Raw genomic sequence first — 19,925 nt, 5'->3', positions numbered from 1 at the left:
AATAAAAGGCTTCACGGAAAAAACCAGCCCTGCCTCCCTCCCTGCCAGCCCTTTGGGGCAATCACATGATTTCCAGAGTGTAACCAAAAAAGGAGCTGGTTACGTGGTTGATGAGGTAGTGTATTGATTTAGTTCCTTGTAGTACTCCGAAACAGAAGGCAGACCCCCAAAACACCCTGCATTCACGGGCAAGCCCCAGCCTTAGATCTTAGGTTCCGCTGCTTGTGCTTCTCAGCGAATCCCAGAGGAACATCATCATCCCAAGTCTCCTCCTAAGGGATGCTGAGATGCTCCACCACTCTGCCACAGCCCAGAAAACCACCCCGGGTGCCCCCAGCTGCCTTCCACCCCATTCTCCACCGGCCTGACATCTACAGGAGAGCACCATCCCTATGCTTAAAGCCAACGCAACCTCCCTTGAACCAGACCAGACGGTCCACTGCCCTGCCTGTCCGGATTCCACTCCTCGACTCACACACGAGTCTCCAGTCTCACTGGACTTCCTTCCGTTCCGTGGTGTCGCCACGCTCTTTGCTGCCACACACCACTCACGTCTTGACTTAAAGATAACTTCCCTGGAGAAGCCTCCTCTTTTACATGCCGTTGAATGAAACCACCCAGAGAGGTCTCATATACCTAGCCCTGTTTCTCTCAGTGGCCACATTTTTTGCAAGATTAGACCATAACACCACAACCGAGACATAGAGAGTGGTATAAGATACTGGCTTTACTCAATGTCTCCTGCTAGACTTGGCCTTGTGTGTATTAAGTTCTTTTGTCATCTTTGTGGGTTTGTGTCCCCACCACCACTGTCAAGATACTGAAGAGTTTCAATGCCTCAGGGTCCCTGGGGTGGCCCCTTTGGAACCACACGCATCTTGTACTTCTCCACCATCCCCTACCGCACTTCTCCACCATCCCCTACCGCAGGCAGCCACTGACCTGTCCTTGGTTTCTAGAGCATGTCATTCCCAGAACATTACCTAAAGGGAGTCATACAGAATGCACACCTTTTGGTACTGGCTTTCTTTCACCCAACACATTTCTCTGGAAATTCATTCAAATTTCCATCAACAGCTGGTTCTCTTTACAGCTGAGCAGTCTTCTGTGGTTTGTATGTACTATGGTTTCTTAAACCATTCACCTGTTACTGGGTATCTGAGCTGATCCCATTCTGGGCTATTATAAATTAATAAGCTAAGAACATTCAAGGTTTTTGTGCGAACATCTCTTTCCAGCTTTCATTTTGCTGGAATACATGCTGCAGAGTGTGACTGCTGGGTTGTATGATGATTGCATATTTAGTTTCGTTTTAAAGAACCTGTACACTGCTTTGCAGAGTGACTGTATTTCACCTTCACACTTGCACCGTAAAGGTATCTGGTTTCTCTATGTCTCTGGCTGCTTTTGATGCTGTCATTATTCTTTATGTTAGCCATCTCGAAGCAACACAAGACCAATACCTACAAATTAATCACATTCCTGTGTACTAAGAACACAAAGTCTCTGAAATTTAAGATACAGTATCACTCTGAAGATGAAGGAGTTAGGTTGTTGCTGATACTTTTTCCTAAAAGTTCACAGCTCTGCAATTTACATTAAGCCTACAATTGATTTTGAGTTAATTCTTGTACAAGGAGTGAGGCTAAAGTTGAGGTTCATTTTATGGCCCATTTCACCACCACCACTTATTAAAAAGGCGATCCTATCTCCATTGATTTGCTTTTGCATCAAACACCAGTGAGCATAATTGCGTGGGTCTACTTCCAGATTATCTGTTCTATGGGGTTTATCTTTGTATTATTCCTGCATCTATATCACACTTTAAAAAAAAGATTTATTTGAAAGAGTTACAGAGAGGCAGAGTGAGCGAGCGAGTGAGCGAGAGATCTTCCATTCACTGGGGTTTACTCCCCAAATTGTCACAATGGCCAGAACTGGGCCGATCCAAAACCAGGAGCCAGGTGCAGAGGTCCAAGGTCTTGAGCCATCTTCTATTGCTTTCCCAGGCCATAGCAGAGAGCTGGATCGGAAGTGCAGCAGCTGGGACTAGAATCTGCACCCATATGAGATGCCGGCACTGCAGGCGGTAGCTTTACCCATTACGCCACAGTCCCAGCCCCTACACTGCACCAGCTTGATTACTGTGCCTTTAGAGTCAGCCTTAGTATCCAGTAGAGCAAGTCCTCCCACTTTATTTTACTTGTCAGGTTAGCCTTAGCTATTTTAGAGCTTGTGCTTTTTCATATACATTTAGAATATGCTTATATGGAAAGTGTTGTTGAGATTTTTCAATTATTTATTCAAGAGGCAGAGAGAGAGAGGAGAATGAATGAGTGAATGTTCCCTGCCGGAAACAATATCTGTCCTAAGGAGCAGGTGTATGAATACAGTGAATTCTTAACATCTCTCCCTGCACTTGGGAACTAACTGGAGGGTGACCATAGCAGCCACTGAGCTGCAAAGTGTTTCTCCATCAGATCTCTCAAGCATCTAAAATACCACCATCAAAGAGGTATGCGTTCTGATTGCTCGTCGCAGCCCCTGGCCCCCGGGAAATTTACTCTTAAAGTGTAAATATTTCTGGATGGGTGAGATAGTAAAATGCTTCCATCATTAATATGTTGGTATTGATGCCAAGTACTTGAGAGTAAATTGAGTGGAAACTCTATAGCATGTAATGTTCAATGAGGTAGGACTAAACTCAGTACCCATTTGCTGTGGTTTAAGGTGCCAGGAAGGGGACACCTTGTCTCAAATATTTTTTTCCTAGGTAGGCATCTGAAATTCTACCTTTAGTAGAATTTCTAAAAATTGAGTAGATTTGATTTTAAAAACTTCCCTATGTTTTTCATTCTATAAAAAATGCAAATATTTTCTAATGAGAGATTTGAGTGTAAATCAATAATACCTTGAGTACATTCACTTAGAACCAATTCTTTTCTAGCTAGAATCACGGAGCAACATGAAAACCTAATTTTCCTGGGCCTCCTGATTTCTCGTAGGGTGGCTTTAACGACCTAAGTTGGGTTGACCTTGTCTTGGTGGGAATCCAAGCAGATTCATCCCGGGGTGAGCGTGATGTCTAGGAACTTGAGGGAACACAGAGGGGAAGGTTATTACCCAGCTGGGAAAGGCCTTTGTCCTTGCTGGTAATCCTGACAGGTAATCCTGACTCCCTTAGAAACTTCTCAGGCACCCTCAGCAAGTGAAATTCTCAAAACAACCATCAGAGGGCACCCTCGGCCAAATTACTCAAGTTTTTGCACTGTAGCCAGGGGGAACTTCAGCCAGTCTAGGATTAGACCTAATGCCACGAATGAGGTCAGTAGCAGGACCAGAGTTCCCAGGATGCTTGACGAGGGATCTGTGAGAGCAATCTGAGAGGAGTGTCCCCTGACCCCCAGCAGCAGAGTAAGGTGTAAAGAAAAGGAGCTGCCATTGGCGTAAAGTCTTCCAGCTAAAACTGGAACCGTGAGCAGATTTGTGGTCAACTACCAGGCAGTTCCACATACTGGAGGCTCCAACGAAGGGCAGGGTAGAGGAAGGGGTGGGGCAGGGATGGGGGACACCAAAGAGAAACCTCTGGGGGAGTGGAGTTTGAGCATGGAACAGAAAAATGCAAGGAGAGAAGCAAAGGCATCCTGGACCGAGGAGGCACGTTCATGCCCAGGTAAGGAAGCGAGAGGAAGGCCATCATTCTGGTAGGTATGGTCCTATAGGGACCTCTCTCCCCCTGGTGGGGTGGGTCCTGTGCACATGGGAAGTAGGTCTTGTCCTTGGGGCCCCTGGCCGCTTTTCACATTTGGTCTTCAACCACCTGCGCCACCTCACTGAATTATCCCTGCCTTCACAGAGTGAACTGAAGTGGCTGTTCTCTGCCCCAGGAGAGCTGGGGCTTTGGGCTTGTCTATGCATGGCAAGGCACCATCCACACCGGGCAAGGGTTTAAAGGAGGAACTGGGGAGAGGCAGAAACCACGAAGGTCCCTTGTTTAGAGCCGGGGTTTCTGTTACTGAGACAATTATTTAGTTTTGCATTTCCCTGAGGACTATTTATGTGAAGGTGGGGGGGGGGGTCATTTCCACTTGCACATCATCCTTTAAAAATGTCATTCAGATCCTTTGCCCATTATAAAATTGGATTTCTTGTCTAATTTCTTAAAAGATTCTTATGCATTTATTTTGAAAGTCAGAGTTGCAGAGAGAGAGAAAGAGAAAGTGATCTTCCATTTGATGGTTTACTCCCCAGACAGCCAAAACAGCCAACACTGGGCCAAGCTGAAGCCAGGAGCCAGAAGCTTATCCAGGTCTCCTATGTGGGTGGAAAGGGCCCAACTACTTGATGCATCCTCCACTGCTTTTCCCGGGCCATTAATTAGCAGGGAGCTTGATCAGAAGTGGAGCAACTGGGACAGGAACCAGCACCCATATGGGATGCTTGTGTTGCTTCAGTCATTGTGCCACAATGCTGGCCCCTTGTCCAATTTTTTAAAAAGGTTTATTTATTTGAGAGATACAGAGAGACAGGGAGAGGGAGAGAGAGGGTGAAGGGGAGAGGGCAGAGGCGGGGTAGGGAGAGGAAGATATCTTCCATCCTCCCTAAATGGCAGCAGCAACAGGTGGAACTGAGCCAGGCACCAGAAACTCCATCTGGGTCTCCCTCAGGAGCTGTCACCTGCTGCTGCCCAGGCACATTGGCAGGGTCTGGACTGGAAGTGGGACAGCTGGGACTGGAACAAGTGCTCAGATATGGGATGCTAGTGTCTCAAGCAGTGACTTAAACTGCTATGCCACAACACTACCCCTCATCCCACTTTGTTGATTTGTAAGTGTTATTTATATATTCTAGATAGGAGTTCCTCATCAAACATGTGATTTGCAAGTATTTTCTCTCATGCTAAGGGTTATCATTTCACTTTATTGATGATGTCCTTTAAAACACTGAGTATGAAATTTTCATAAATTCCATTGATTACCTTTTCTTTTGATATCATATCTAAGGCTTTTCTGAGAAATACCAGTCATGCAATCGCTTTAACCAGCACTCTGACCTCAGAATCAGCCCTTAAGGCTTCCTGATCTGGCTGAAAAGTCCATGAGAGCATTTCTTGGAAAGCCAAGACACTGTGGCACAAAATATGTCCAACATGAAGGACCTCTATAAGTGAGACCCCAGTGGAAAGAAGTGGTTATCAAAGAAGGATGAACTTTTCTCTGAAGGGAAGAGATAACTTCTACTTTGCTAATGGTCTAATACTGATGGAGTTTGTGCATTCAAAAGGCTTCTATAGCCATGGTAGCCCATGTCAAGAGCCTTGGGTGATCCCTGAGGTCATACATAAGAGTGTTAATTGTTAAATTAACAACAGGACTCACTGTGCACTTACTTCCCATGCAGGACCTCTGTCCTTAATGAGTTGTATTATGAGAGTTAACTGTAAAACTTGTTCTGTGTGTGTGTGTGTGTGTGTGTGTGTGCAAATGGTTGAAATCTTTACTTAGTACAAAGTTGGTCTTCTGTGTATAAAGTTAACTGACAATGAATCTTAATGGAGAATGAGATTTGGAATGAGAGAGAGAGGAGGAGGTGGGGTGGGTATGGTGAGAAGAATCACTATATTCCTAAAGTTGCACTTAGGAAATTTGTACTCATTAAATAAAAGGTTTCTTTGGTAAAAAAAAAAAAGAGAGAGAGAGAGAGAGAGAGAGAGAGAAAGAAATCCCAGTCATGAAGATTTACCCCCTGTGTCTTCCTCCAAAAGTTCCTAGTTTTGCCCTTATACTTGGTAGTTGTCTATTCTGCATTAATTTTTGTACACAGTATAAGGCCCAAAATGGTTGTTTTGCACATGGATATTCAGTGCCCCAGCATCACTTATCGAAAACACTGCTATTTCTCACCATTGAACGATGCTGACCTTGTTGAAAGCCCGTTGACCATAGATGTGTGGGCTTATTTCTGGATTCTATTCATGTAATTGATCCATAAGTTTCTCTGAATACCAGTGCCTCACTATGTCGATTATCATTGTGTGCTAGTGAATGTTTTTAAACCTGTCAATGTGAGTTCTTTTCCATGATTATTTTTGGAATACTCTGGATCCCTTGGAATTTGATGTGTATTTTAGAATGAGGTTGTTCTAAAGTCAGCTGGGGCGCCAGCACTGCGGCATAGTAGGCTAAACCTCCGCCTGCTGTACCAACATCCCATGTGGGTACCAGTTCAAGTCCCAGCTGCTCTAGTTCTGATCCAGCTCTCTGCTATGGCCTGGGAAAGCAGTAGAAGATGGCCCAAGTGCTTGGACTGCTGCATCCATGTGGGAGACCCAAAATAAGTTCCCGGCTTCAGATCAGTCCAACCCTGGCCAGTGAGACTATTTGGGAAGTGAACCAGCAGATGGAAAACCTTTCTCTCTATCTCTCCCTCATTCTCTCTGTAACTCTACCTCTCAAATAAATAAATCTTAAAAGAAAAAAAGTCAGCTGGGACTCTGACGGATCACAACATCCAGTTGGGTACTACTGCCCTCTTTTTTTTTATTTTTTAAAGATTTACTTATTTTACTTGAAAGTCAGAGTTACACAGAGAGAGAAGGAGAGGCAGAGAGAGGTCTTCCATCTATTGGTTCACTCCCCAGTTGGACTCAATGGCCGGAACTGCCCTGATCTGAAGCCAGGATTCAGGAGCTTCCTCTGGGTCTCCCACACAGGTGCAGGGGCCCAAGGGCTTGGGCCATCTTCTACTGCTTTCCCAGGTCATTGCAGAGAGCTGGATTGGAAGTGGAGCAGCTGGGACTCAAACCAGCACCCATATGGGATGCCGGCACTGCAGGCCGCAGTCTCACCTGCTACATCACAGCACTGGCCTCCAAATACTGCCCTCTTAACAATGCAAAGCTTTCTGATCCACACACAGGGGGAGTCTTTCCATGTATTTAAAGCTTTCATTTCTTTCAACAATGTTTTGTAGCTTGTGGGGCATAAGTTTTGCATTTTTGTTGTTTATACCTTATATTTTAATTTTTTGGTGGTGGTGTGCAAGAATTGTTTCATTACATTCCTGTTTGTATTGTGCAACACAAGCAAATGAAAGTAGAAGCTTTGTATGCTGATCTTATATCCTGCAGCCTTTCTGAACTCATTAGTTCTAAAGTTCTAAGCCCCCACATGAAAGAGCACCAGACAATTCTGTGAAACAGTGAGAGCGCTGGCATTGCTTGAACAGAGACTGAAGAGGGAAGCAGGGTTGAAGGAGAATGCCAGAGCTCAGCTTGGAAAGATAGCTGGGGTCAGATTCAAGAGAACCTCAGATGCCACATTCTGGAGCTTGGCTTTTGTCCTATAGACAGCAAGAATTATTTTGAAGTAGAATGGTTTGAGACACATAAGTCTAGCTATGGTGTGAAAGATATAAAGGACTAAGGGACAAAGAGACCAATATGCAGGCTTTATTTTAAAGGTCCAGAATTGGAGGGGGAGAGGGAGGAAGAGGGGGAGAGGGAGGAGGAAGGGGAGAGGGAGGAGGAAGGGGAGAGGGCAGAGGGAGGATGGAGGAGGTGGGGAGGATGGGGGAGAGGAAGAGGGAGGAGGAAAGTGGAGGGGGAGAGGGAGGGGAGAGTGAAGGGTAGAAGAGGAAGGAAGGGGAAGGAGGGGGAGAAGGAGGAGGGGGAGAAGGAGGAGGGGGAGGAGGGAAGGAAGGAGGGAGGGGAGGAGGAGGGGAAGAAGGAGGAGGGGGAGGAGGGGGAGGAGAAGGGAGAGGAAGAGGGAGGGGGAAGAGGGAAAAGAAGGAGGGGAGAGGGGAGGGGAGAGGGAAGGGGAGAGGGAAGGGGAGGGAGGGAGGGAGAGGGAGTGAACACGAACCCATTGTGTGTTTGTAAATGAACCCACAAAGAAATGCCCACAAATGGGACCCTATGTTAGTAAGCACTACTGGGAAGACACGGTAGGGCGTGGGAGGCCATGCAGCCTTGGAGGCAGATGATATGGCTCTCCCCAGGGAACTGGCAGGGAGAGGAAAACGGGGTAGGTGACTGTAGGATAACCTGGGACGCAGTCTCGGGGCGAAGTACTTAACTGCTCAGGCTTGGCTGACAGCAACCCCACAGCTAGACCTAGAACAGTCCAGACAGCAGGACAGCACTAGTGCAAGCGTGGTGCTCCAGTGTTGGGAACCTGGGCTCCTTCCATCCTGGGCTCTAAATCCTCAACGTATGGCTTCACGACGTGGCCCAGGACAGCTGGCCCAGCACCAGCATCACCCCGGGGCCACAGCCAACAGACTGCTGGAGAAGAGCAAAGGCTCCCTGGCAGCTTGAGAGTGCCGTCTGCAAGCATGCTGCCTCCCGCACAGCACAGCGGCCCTCACTTCATTCTTGCTTGCGAGAGGGAGGCTCGGGATGTCCTTCAGGGCATCTTGGGAGACGTGTGACTGAGAGGGCATCCTGGAGACGGAGATGCAGCTCGCCTCGAGGGGTCCCTAGTGATTCTAGTCCTCTCCGTGGGGTGGGAGTCAATGCCGACAGAGGGAGGAGCTTCTAGGAGGCCCCCCAGCCAGGAAGGCTAAGTTTTGTAGTGAACGCATTTATTGTGCCTGTGGGATCCCAGATGGAGAAAGCCAGCAGGCATTTGGAAACATGAGGCTACTCCAAAATGTGTGTAGAAAATGGAATTAAAAGATAAGTATATTTTGGTGCAAAAAAAAAAAAATCCCTGAAACCCATGCACTTTCACATTACATTTTAGTGAAATCTTCGAAAACTTGTCATTTGCACAGATTTCAATTATTTTTGAACCAAAATAAGTTGGTTTTTTAATTCTTCTTTTCACAAACTATTTTGAAGGACTCTGTACAGCTGGGTTCTTATTTCTCCTCCTTTGGTAATGCTTCCTGAGTGTCCAGACTTTTCTCTATCATCGCATGCCCACCATGCCTTTTAAATATCTCCATATTGGGTAAAGATGGCAGGAAGAGGCCGGCGCCACGGCTCACTAGGCTAATCCTCCGCCTTGCGGCGCAGGCACACTGGGTTCTAGTCTCGGCCGGGGCGCCGGATTCTGTCCCGGTTGCCCCTCTTCCAGTCCAGCTCTATGCTGTGTCCAGGGAGTGCAGTGGAGGATGGCCCAAGTCCTTGGGCCCTGCACCCCATGGGAGACCAGGATAAGCACCTGGCTCCTGCCATCGGATCAGCGTGATGCACCGGCCACAGCGCGCCAGCCGCGGTGGCCATTGGAAGGTGAACCAATGGCAAAGGAAGACCTTTCTCTCTCTCTCTCTCTCTCACTGTCCACTCTGCCTGTAAAAATAAATAAATAAAATTAAATTAAATTAAATTAAATTAAAAAATGGCAGGAAGGAAGGTGGAAAAAACTAGCAGGGATTAAATATATATATTATATATTATATATATTATATATATCTATATATCTCCATCCCTGAGGGGAGGGTTAGTCCAGTGGGTTAAAACCAGCTAAGATGCCTGCATCCCATATGGGAGTACACGGTTCAACACCAGCTCTGCTCCAGGTTCCAGCTTCCTGCCAATAGGGACTCCAGCAGGCAGCAGTGACGGTTCAAGTAATCAGGTTCCTGCCACCCAGGTGGGAGACCTGGATTGTGTTCCTGCTCCTGGCTTCTGAGACCTGTCGCTCCCCCTCTTCGTGGAGGAACGACACTAAACCCTGCCTAGGCTTCCTATCCGAGTCACGGCACCATTATGTCGCTCCCCCTCTTCGCGGAGGAAGGACACAGGACCCTGCGCTGTTCTTCTGTCTGCTCGGCCCTCCCCGGGTTTGCTGCTGGTTCTTCCCGGGTTGGCTACTGACCCTTCCACCTCCGTGGAAGGGTGGTTCCCCCTGCCACTTTCCCCACTTCCGCGGGGGAGCGGCACACCGCAGGCCGGCTCTCTCGGGGGCTGCTCAGGTGTTCCTTCAGATAGATGTTCCCCTTAGATGTTCCTGGTGCATGTTGTCTCTCTCCTCCTTTATAGTCCTCTTCCACCAATCCCAACTCTGCTACCCACACGCCGAGTACGGTGCTCTCCTCCAATCAGGAGCAGGTCCTGCTGTTTATTGGTTGAACTGGAGGCAGCTGTGTAGAAGCTGTTTCCCTTCTCAGCGCCATATTGTGGGAGAGCAGATGCATAGAATAAGTCTTAATTCGAGTAACAGTCTAGTCCGAGTTGCTCCCAGTTGCTCCCCACAAGACCTCTGTGGGCATCTGGAGAGGGCTCCTGAGTGTGGAAGCTCGCATGCTCTCTCACATAAATCATAAGTTCAATAGACCCAAGTCATTGTGGGGACTGGAAAAACCCTTTCTCAGACTCCCTGGGACAGGAAGACATCCTAGTACAAAATCCGCCCAGAACCCACTAACCTGAATACACACACCAAGTGAGGTCAGAGGACAGCTTCTGAGGTGAGGGGATGTGGACGGTGGGCTGGCCAGGGAGGAGAGGCCGTCTTACTGAACTACATACACTTGGTGCCTTCTTCACACAGCCAGCCATGTCACAACCAGGACTGGACCCCAGATCCCCCGGCCAGGCCGGCGGGCAGCCACTACACCTGCTGGTAATTAGGAAATGAGCGCTCAAGGTGGCTCGGAGCCCCGCAGTCTCAAAGCGCTCTGCGAGGCACGGCCAAGGATCTAGATGATTTAATCCAGTTGTACGAAGGGGGCTCTACAGAAAGCAATTAAGGCGCGGTTAAGGAATTAATCAGTAATGAGTCATTAACTCTGCCCACTATTGTGCAGTTAACAAGCTGAGGGCAGATGATTAGAGCGGGCCCCAATCAGGGAGCCGACGTGGGTCACGAAGCGCTTCCCCCGGCTTCTGGAAGGGTCCGGCTCGCACGCTGGGGCGGACGAGAGCTCACCGCGCGCAGGTGCGGGAACCCACCTGCCCGAGCAGAGCGCAACCGCCGATTTTAGTGAACATCCTCTGCAAGTCTGCTCTGGTACCACATTAAGATTTGGTGGGCGAAAAAGAGCGCTTAGCACGGGGGCGGGAAGCGGACCAGGGAGAAGCGGGAAGAAGGGTCTGGGGTCCGCAGTGGGGGTGGGCGAGGACTGCGCCACAGCCGTCGCGGAAGCCCCGGCTCGCCACCGCACGCCTCCTGCGGGAGGGGCTCTGGAGGCAGAGTCCAGCCTTCCGCACGTGGGCCGCGGCAGGTACCGGCAGAATCTCGCCTCCCGCCCGCCCCTCGCCGGATTCCAGGCGCACGTCGCACCTCCTAAGTGTAAACATCTGCTTAAAATTCCCCCGTAGAAGCGGGCGGGCCCGGTTCAGCCGCCGACCTCCGGCCGAAGCCGCCCCTCCGAGTGGCCTTTCTCAGCTCCCACCCACAACAGACCCATCATCCGTCCAGGACAAAACTGGCTTCGCAAAGCTGGAAACGCACGGCTAGCACCAGCCTGGACCCGCCCAGAGCCAGACGGGCGGCAGGAGCGGCGGGGCCTCGGGCCGCGCGGCGCGGATTCCGGGGCGCGCCCCACGGCAAAGACGGACTCGAGGATCGAGGGCTGACGGCTGGCGAGCCGGGGGATTCCGGGGGTTCCGGCGGCGCGCGCGGCCGAGACTGGCCCCGTCCCTCTCTCGGCACCGCCCAACCCGGCGCGCCCTCGCCGCCCCGCCCTCGAGGTCCTAGGGTCCCCCCGAGGCCCCCAGTGCCTCCCGGTTCCAGCCCGCGGGGAAAGGCGCGCCCGCCCGCCTGCTGGGCGCTGCCTCGGAGAATCCCAGGAGCCGAGCAGGCCCTGACCCAGGTCGCCGTGGCGGGGACCACGCGCTGCCCTTCCTCCCGGCAGCCCACCCCCACCGCGTTCGTCTCCCCTCGGCGGACACTTTTGGTTAGCGCTGGAGCCAAACCTGCAGCCTGCTTAGGGCCGGGGTTATTGGGAGGGCGATGTCGGCTTACCGGGAGAGGCCTTTCCCTCGGGGTCTCTGAGAGCTCGTGCCGGTCCCGGACCCGAGACGGTTGCCTGGTCCTGGAAGCCGCGCGCCGCCTCGGCCGCGGCCTCTGCAGAGCGCTTTCAGCAGCCACGGACGTGAGCCCGGGACCCCGAGCGTTTCCGGGTCGTCGGGAGCTTTAGTGTTATTCATTGGAAGCCTTTCTCATCTGCAGTCACCTGCGCCCCACCTGCGCCCCTGCTCCCGGAGCTGCCCCTAGGGTAGCGAGCTCTTAGTCGGCAGCGGTTTCCGCACGTGCGTTGTGACCGAGAACTTGTTCTTTGAGCTCCAACATCCAGTGCGGCCCCTGGGCCGCGCTTTCCTTATCTGTGAGATGGGGCTGTTTTTCCTCCCCGGTAGGGTTGCAGTATGGTTTCGGTGCGCCCTTCCACAGAACCCTCTGAGAAGACGGATCACAGGCCGGAAGCCCTGCGTGTTAGGTCGTATTTCAGGGTGGTTGTTGCGACTTACAACCAGCTTCCTAGGACGTGTGCCTGAAATCCAGACCCGGCTTACTCTGTGGGTGCCTAGAGAGGGGTCTTGGAGAACATCCGTGCTCTGGTGACATTTCATAACAGAGGGGGAGGGGCAGCAGTGGGAAAGAGTACCCGCCAAGGGTTCCGAGTCTGCGCACGGAGAGTAGAAAGAGAGCAACAGAGCAAGTGGGCATGGAGATGTGGAAAGTGAAGAGGAGGCTGGGGGGACAGAAGGCTAGAGCAAGCCTGCCTGCCTGCCTGCCTGGAGGAGGTGTTGGTGACGTTGGAGGTGGGTTTCCTGAATAAATCACGCCTGCTAAACCCTGCCCCTACAGGGTGAAAGAGAACCTAAGCCAAACCGAAATATCTCCATGCACATCAGCCTGTGTTCGCTTGTTTCTTTCACCCACCTGCTCCGAGACACCCTTGTGAATAGCCCATTCCAGGGACTTTCTGCCCAGCTGGCTATGTGCCCGGTACAGGCAGAGGTCTGGGTGAAGCCCTCCCGGTTCGCGGTAGCCTCTCAGAACCTCAGTGCTAGGGCTAGGTCCCCTCCCCCGGGGTGGTCACCCTTTCCCTGGTGGGGGGGAGGGGTTCAGAACTGGAGAGCAATGCCGGTGCGTCTTGGGAACACACACGAAGTCTTCCCAGGGGTCTTAGCCACCATTCCCAGCTCCCGTCGAGGCAAGGGTCCATTTAGACCGGAAAGGAGGCTTGGGGAGGGGGCTTCACGATGTGCCAAGTCCCGAGCGATTGACTGCGGAGACTCCGGGCTGTCCCATCGCAGGCGCACGCGTGGGGAGGGTCCTGGGGACCGGAGCGGCGCGGGTGTGGGTGCCGCGGGTGGCAGACCGGACAGTCAGGGTCAAAGGCGGACGCCGCCGCAGCTCCCGCAGGAGTCTTGGACGCTGCTTCCCAGTACCTCGAGGAGCCGGCAGAGACCCTGGGATTCCTCTCCCGCCCCCAGAGCAGGCCCCCAAGGCACTGCGGACCGAGATCCCTATGCGCAGGTGAGGGGGAGCGCTCGGGACCCGCTTTTCACGCCTCAGCCGAGCCCACGCTGGGTCGGGATGCCGGATACCGGGCCAGGGGAGGAGGCAAGGGGCAGAGGCTCAGGACTCAGAAGAGGAAGGGGGCCCTGCCGCCGTCCACCAGCCCTGGGATACACAACGACCTTCGAGGGGAAGACGCCGGGAGCTGCTGGACGCTCGGCCCTCGCCCGGGACCAGGTGGTGAAGAACGTCGGGGCAGGGCACTGCCGGCCGAGGGTCCCTCCCGACTCTCCGCTGCCGCCAAGGGTCCCCAGGGTCTGCACTGGGCTCCCGCACAGCGCTCTGCTTTCCCCGCCCCCCGGGTCCCGCACAGCCACCCCGCGCGCCCAGCACTTTTCCGCCTTCGTGTTCCCGAGCGCGCTTCACCAAGGTCAAACCAAAACAAGTCACTCTTTAATTCTCCTCCCGGATTCTCTGAAACTACTGATAGGAACACGTCCTCAAACTATTTTTCTGCCGCCGCCTGCTTCTTGTCGACGTTATCTGGGGATCGCCGCGCCTTCCGGGAGCGGCCAAGGTCAAGAGGGCTGGCTCCCCCTGGGTCTGGAGGCCCCAGGCCCTCGGGAACAGGAGCGGCGCGGCCAGCAGCGACAGTCCCGGGCCTCCCCCCGGGGGTCAGGGGGGCAGGAGCGCGTCCCCGACCCAAGCCTGGCCTGCCGCCTGCAGGCGGGAAGGGGAAAGAAAGGGCCGAGCGGAGGGTGCGCGTGCGGGTGCCAGCTGCGCAGCCCGACGACGGCTCCCGCCACGGTCCCCGGGGCCCTAGAGGGCCTGCCACGGCTTCCCGATGGCCTGGATGTGCTCCTTGGCTTTGAGGCGCAGCGCGGCGATGCTGCTGTTGCGCGGGTCCGCCTCGTCCAGCGGGAACTTGTCCCCGAAGCCCGGCCCGCAGGGGTAGGCGGGCGGCGGCGGCCCGAGGGGCTGCAGGCCGGGGCCCAGCGGCGGCGAGTTCAGGAAGGGCGGCGGCGGCGTGTAGCTGGCCGGCAGGCTCTGCGCCGGCGGCCCGAAGCCCGGCAGGCTCTGCAGCGCCGTGGCGCCCGCGCCGGGCAACGGCGGCCCGAGCCACGACTCGAGCGGCAGGGCGCCTCCCGCCGGCCCCCCGCCGCCGCCGCCGCTGCCGCCGCCCGGGCCGGCCCCGAGGGGCGCCAGGGCCGCCGAGGGCGGGGAGCGGCTGAAGGAGAGGAGCGGCGAGTCCTGCAGCTTCATGGACGACACCTCCAGCTTCTCCTGCCGCCGCCACTTCGCTCGTCGGTTCTGGAACCACACCTGCGGGAGAGAGCAGAGCGGCCGTGGGCTGCGGCACTCCACCGGGGCGGGTCGCACACAGCCGCAGCCTGCCCCCCCTTTCACCCCGTCCTCCCCTGCTGGTGTCGTCCCTCGGTCCCCCCTCCGGCCTCGCCTCTCCCGAATCTTTCCCGGTTCGTCTCCGCGTGGCCCGTCCTTGTACTGGTTTCCAGCTCCTGACACGGAGCAGGTGCCCAGAAAAAAAAGTGAGCTCAGCTCAGCTTCCTCCCTCGACGGGCCAGCTCCCGGGAGCTGCCGTTTTGCCCTGGACCGTCTGCCCGACTACACAGACAAAACGCACGCAGCCGCTCCTACGGATCAGCGGTAGTGAACGCAGGATCAAGCACGTGGGTTCATCTTCTCCGTGCATATTTGACTTGTGGCTGTTGTAAGATTTTTCATTTTTATTTAATGTAGTGTTTCCGGCGTTCCTTTCTGATGATTTTGAAAGATTACTCCCATTCAAGTTTATGCTATGTATTTTTACTTTGTGAATTAGTTTTGACTTTACCCTAAGGTTGTAACTCAATGAGTACAAGTTCGTTCTCCACCTCTTCCTCCTCTGCCTCCTCTCCTTCCTCCACCCTCCTCCTCCTCTTTCTTCCTACTGAGGAACTCCTTACCGAGAGCTTTCTGCTGATGGGGCCTGCAAGGCCGAGGTGATGGTCAAGCTTACTGGGCTCCTGGGTTGCATTGCCAGTGCATAAGAGCTCGCTCACTCTAGCTCTCGCTCTCTCGCTCTCTCTCCTTTCCTCCCTCCCTCCCTTTTAAGTAAATGCAGTTCTCAGAAAAGATTTTTAAAGTACCAGAAAGAGTGCAATTAATGTCTCACTACCACCCCCTGCGAACAGAACAGAGCAAGTGGGCTTAGTCCGCAGACTGTGGATGAACTTTGGCCACCTCCATGCTGCCGGCTTCAGTGTTTTAGTGTTTTCCTCTTGAGGGGAAGAGGGGGCAGTAGTGCAGGCCATGAAGGGACAAAGCAGCCTTGCCCAGAAAGGGGGTAAGGGAGGACCTTCTAGGAGAGCTGAGAAAGCAGAAACACAGCACCTGCGCGGAGCTGGGAAGGGGTGTGTGTGTGTGTGTGTGTGTGTGTGTGTGTGTGAGAGAGAGAGAGAGAGAGAGAGAGAGAGGTATGGGGGGGGGGAATGAGACAAAGCAAAAATGTAGGTTATCCCTGACCCTTCTTGTAAAAGGTTTGTCTGGGTACCCCAGGTCCTGAATGTCAGGGAAATACTGGACGTGGGCTGACAGCACAGAAAAGAGCAACACTGACATGGCGGGGGGCCTTTGCCTGTCCACCCCATCGCCCCTTCCCACATCAGCTCAGGCCTTTGGATCCAGTATCCAGGGACAGAGGACGAAAGGCTGGGAAAGTCGGCTACTTTACTGCTGCCCTTAACAAGGTAAGAGACCCTGCCTCGTCCCCCCACCCCCAAACACACACACCCCATTACATCACAGTCCTGTGTCAAGCACGCAGTCTGGCTGGTGTAGTGGCACTGTGGGTCAAGTCGCTGCCTGGGACATCAGCATCCCATTTGTGCTCCACTTCCAATCCTGCTCCCTGCTAAAGGCCTAGGAAAAGCAGTGGAAGATGGCCCAAGTGTTTTGGCCCTTGCCACCCACATGGGAGACCTAGGAAAAAAGCTTAGCCCAGTGCTGGCCATTGAGACTATCTGGGGAGTAAAATCTCTCATATATATATATATATATATATAATCTTAAAAAAAAAAAAGGATGCAGCCACATGCAGGACACCCTGCTGGCCCTGTGGTCACAGAGAAGTTGCAGACTTAAAGGAGGAGCCCAAAAGCCAGAACAGGTGTAGACAGGGAGGCAGAAGATGGACTCAGGTGGCAGCAGCCTTGGCCGCCTCTTCACTCATCTTTCCCTCCCTCTGCCCCCACCCCCGCACCCTCCCTGGAAAGCAGGTGCTAAAGTTTCCACCCCTTCAACAAAATAATCGCAGTTTTACGGTCCCAGATCAGGAGAAATTGAACAGTCCTTGCTAGTTAACCCTGAGTCACTGGAGAACTGTTTTGTAAAAACCATGTCTTTTACAAATTGCTTTCAACCCCTAAACTAAGCAGAAGAGGCAAAGGGCTAGAGCCTGTCCCCTTTTACTTTTAAGGCATGGGTGAAAGCCCACATTCACCTGAGTGTTTTCATTCCTGGAAATCTCCTGTATCAGACAAACACAAAGATGCCATGCCCCGCTCGCCTGCCGTTCAGACCCGGAGGAATCTGCTCCCCGCGTCTTCCTTCCAGGCCTCGGGAAACTCTCACAGTTTGGAACTCCTCCCAGACTTTTTCACAGATGACTAGCAAATATTTAAGGCTTTCAAATATTTTAATGATCGGGGATTAAAGAGAATTCAGCTTTAATTAAAGCGAAAACCCCTTTAGAATAAAGAGAGAGGGCCTCTGCCGCGCCGGGTTGGGTTGGATGTGCACCAGCGATGGAAAACTCGGTTTGCATCCAAAGATTCAGCCGAGAGCGGTCAAGGCCCTCGACAGGATACAGGACTTTCGTTTTCAACCTGGTGTGTGCAGCCAGCCACGCAGGTGGCATTTGGGGGCCCAACCCGGGTGTCCTCGAGCCGCTGCCTCCCCATTCCCCATTCCCCTTCCACCCAGGCTGAGGCTGCGGACTCAACCGCTCCACCTAGCAATTCCTCTTTTCCGTCCAGAATTGGGAGTCCCCGAGGGGAGGTCATCCCGCAGGGCCAGAGCGTGAGGCGTGGAGACCAACGACGTCCCTCCCGCTTGGTCCGGCGCCAAGGCCAGGACGCACCCTGTGGACGCCCAGGGATGCGGAGGAGCAGTTTAGGCCACGGCCCCTTCCATCGCGCGCCTTACCTGCACGCGGACCTCGGGTAGGTTGACCTTGCCGGCCAGCTCCTCGCGGCTGTACACGTCGGGGTAGTGGGACTTCTCAAACGCGCGCTCCAGCTCGTGCAGCTGGTACGTGGTGAACGTCGTGCGGTTGCGCCGATGCTTCTTCTTGGGCTGCTCCTCCTCCGACGGCTTCGGGTCGCCTGCGGCCGGCCCGCCCGGCAACCCCGAGCTCGGCCGTGCGTCCCCGGGCTCCTTGGGGCAGTAGGGGCGGGGAGCTGGGGCGACGAGGCCCGAGAGGTTCAGAGAGACTCGGCGGAGCGCCCCCGGGCCTATCCTACCTCCCCTCCCTGAGGGCGCTGGCTGCTATATGGTCTGCGGAGGAGGGAGGCGAGGGCTGTGAGGGGGTCCCTAAGCTTTCCAGGAACACAAGTGGAACGCTCCCGCCGCAGACAGAGACCCCAGCCCTGCGCCCAGGTGCCTGAGTAGAAGTTGGGGAAGGGGCGCTGTCTTGCAGATCTCCCACACTAGGGCGCCGAGGGGGTCTCGCTGTGGGCCAGGACGTATACTCACCTTCATACTCCGGGGCGGGCGCCGGGGCGGGCGCCGAGGAGGGCTCAGTATCTTCCCCGATTTCCTTGGGACAGGCGGGCCGCACACCCAGCCTCCGATCCCGCTCCTTGGCGCCCCGGATGCCTCGCTCCGCCGGGAAAGCGCTGAGGAGCCCATCGTCCTTGGTAAAGCCGAGGATGGCCTCGATGCTGTGCAACCTGGAGGAGCTCCCGCCCGGGCTGCGGAGCAGGTGGCCGGCGAGCGAGAAGCTCCCGTCGGCCATGGCGGGCGCGCAGCCGGGCAGGTGCATGGGGATCGCCGGAGGCGAGAGAGGGGCGCGCTGAGACAGCGACAGGGGACTCGAAGGCGGCTGTCTCCGGGGTGCGGTGAAACCCGACGGGTCGAGACCCAAGGTCAAGCTTGGTGGGCCTTGCCCGCCCGGGCTGTGCGCGCTGGAGGTGGGTGAGCGCTGGACTGGCCGCCGCCTCTGTGCCTGCAGGAGACGGAAGTTCGGCCTCCAGGCAGCTGGGGCTCCAGGCGCTAAAGGCGGGGAGCAGCGGGCCTCGGGCTCCTCCCATATCTCCCGGGACCCAGCCCCTTCTCCCGGGCCCTCCCTCCGCAGGGGGGCGGGCCCTTTCCCCGCCAAGCCTCAGGGTCCTCGCCCTACCGCCCTGGGGCCGGCACGCAGAACAACCCACCCCTCCTTCGGATCTGCTTCAAGCCCTACAAGCGAGTCTCCGAGAACCGGCGGCGCAACGTCCGAGGCCCGCTCCTCCCCGCCCCTCTGTCCCGGCTCGGCGGGGCTGACGCTCTGCGGCGCACCTCGGGGGGCCTGGGGCTCCTGTCGCCGCAGCCGGTTCGCCTGGGACTGACCCCGGCCTCGGGCTCATGCTTCCTGTCCCGCCCCACACCCGCCTCCGCAGTCGGGCACGGTCTCCGCAGGGCTGAGCCCCGGGGCCGAGCGCCCCGGGAACACCGAGCCCGTGCCCGACGTGTCGCAGCTGAAGCGTCGGTCCATCCGGCTCGGGGTTCGAATTCCCCCATTCTACTCGTAGCATCCGAAGTCCCCCATTCGTGGGGTGTGCCTACCTTTATCTGTTCTAACGGTTCCTCCCCGTCCCTTCGGGCTTGCCGCGGGCAGCGCCCGCCCCAGGACGCGACGGGGCCATAGGTGTCCGCGGGGCTCCGCGAACTCAGAGCCTGGCCCGGAATCCGACTCCTGCAGCGGGTTCCTGAGTCTCACTGACCCGCCCGCGGAAGGACAGGGTCCTGCCGTGATGCCCAGCGGCGTCGCCCCGACTCGCCCCCGCCCCTGGCTCCTAATACATCGCCAGGCCCAGCAGGCGCCCGCGGCGCCCCGGGCAGGACCTCGGCGCGCTCTCGGGCTCGCGCTTCCCTGCGGGTTCCTGGGTAATCCGCTTGCGTTTGTCCCCCTCGGGGGCCCCGCGAGGCTTCCGTGGCCCAGAGCGACTCAGGCCGAGGAGGAAGAAGATGGGGGAGGCCGGGTGCCTTTTCTCATCGCCTGGCGCTGGCGCACCCTGGGGCGGGCAAACCCGGGTCGGGGCCCGCAGAGGGCTTGGTCCTCATTGCGCCGCAGCCGGAAAGGAGAATTCAAACGCAAGGACTGAGGGGACAGCGCTCTTGGCATCTCTGAAGTAGAGACATCCTTAACTCTCCCGAGGGCCCAGCGTCCCACCAAACAGGCTGACCACGGCGAGCCTGGGGGGCGACAAACACCCGCTCTGATCCTCCACCTTTAAATTAGGGTTAGAAGGACAT

At 55.1% G+C, this 19,925-nt stretch overlaps 1 protein-coding gene across 1 annotated transcript; it reads right to left on the bottom strand.

Moving 5' to 3' along the window:
* Positions 1–13,855: 13,855 nt before the first annotated feature.
* Positions 13,856–19,609, bottom strand: RAX (retina and anterior neural fold homeobox). The gene is made up of 4 exons (XM_070049872.1): positions 19,236–19,609; positions 18,168–18,639; positions 17,619–17,872; positions 13,856–14,738 (listed from the first exon to the last, which is right to left on the bottom strand). The coding sequence occupies exons 2-4, from the start codon at positions 18,454–18,456 to the stop codon at positions 14,235–14,237; spliced, it is 1,047 nt and encodes a 348-aa protein (XP_069905973.1). The 5' UTR covers positions 18,457–18,639; positions 19,236–19,609; the 3' UTR covers positions 13,856–14,234.
* Positions 19,610–19,925: the final 316 nt, after the last annotated feature.

This window comes from Oryctolagus cuniculus, chromosome 10, assembly GCF_964237555.1.
Source record: "Oryctolagus cuniculus chromosome 10, mOryCun1.1, whole genome shotgun sequence".
NCBI lineage: Eukaryota > Metazoa > Chordata > Mammalia > Lagomorpha > Leporidae > Oryctolagus > Oryctolagus cuniculus.
Note: the sequence above shows the minus strand (reverse complement) of the source record. Positions and strands in the feature narration are given on the sequence as shown.

Excerpts from the sequence above, each read along its gene's own strand:
- RAX (XM_070049872.1), bottom strand. The coding sequence starts at position 18,456 with ATGCACCTGCCCGGCTGCGCGCCCGCCATGGCCGACGGGAGCTTCTCG. Across the intron at positions 17,873-18,167 it reads GCCCGCCCCGGAGTATGAAG|CTCCCCGCCCCTACTGCCCC; the intron begins GTGAGTATACGT and ends TCGTCGCCCCAG. Across the intron at positions 14,739-17,618 it reads TACCCGAGGTCCGCGTGCAG|GTGTGGTTCCAGAACCGACG; the intron begins GTAAGGCGCGCG and ends TCTCTCCCGCAG.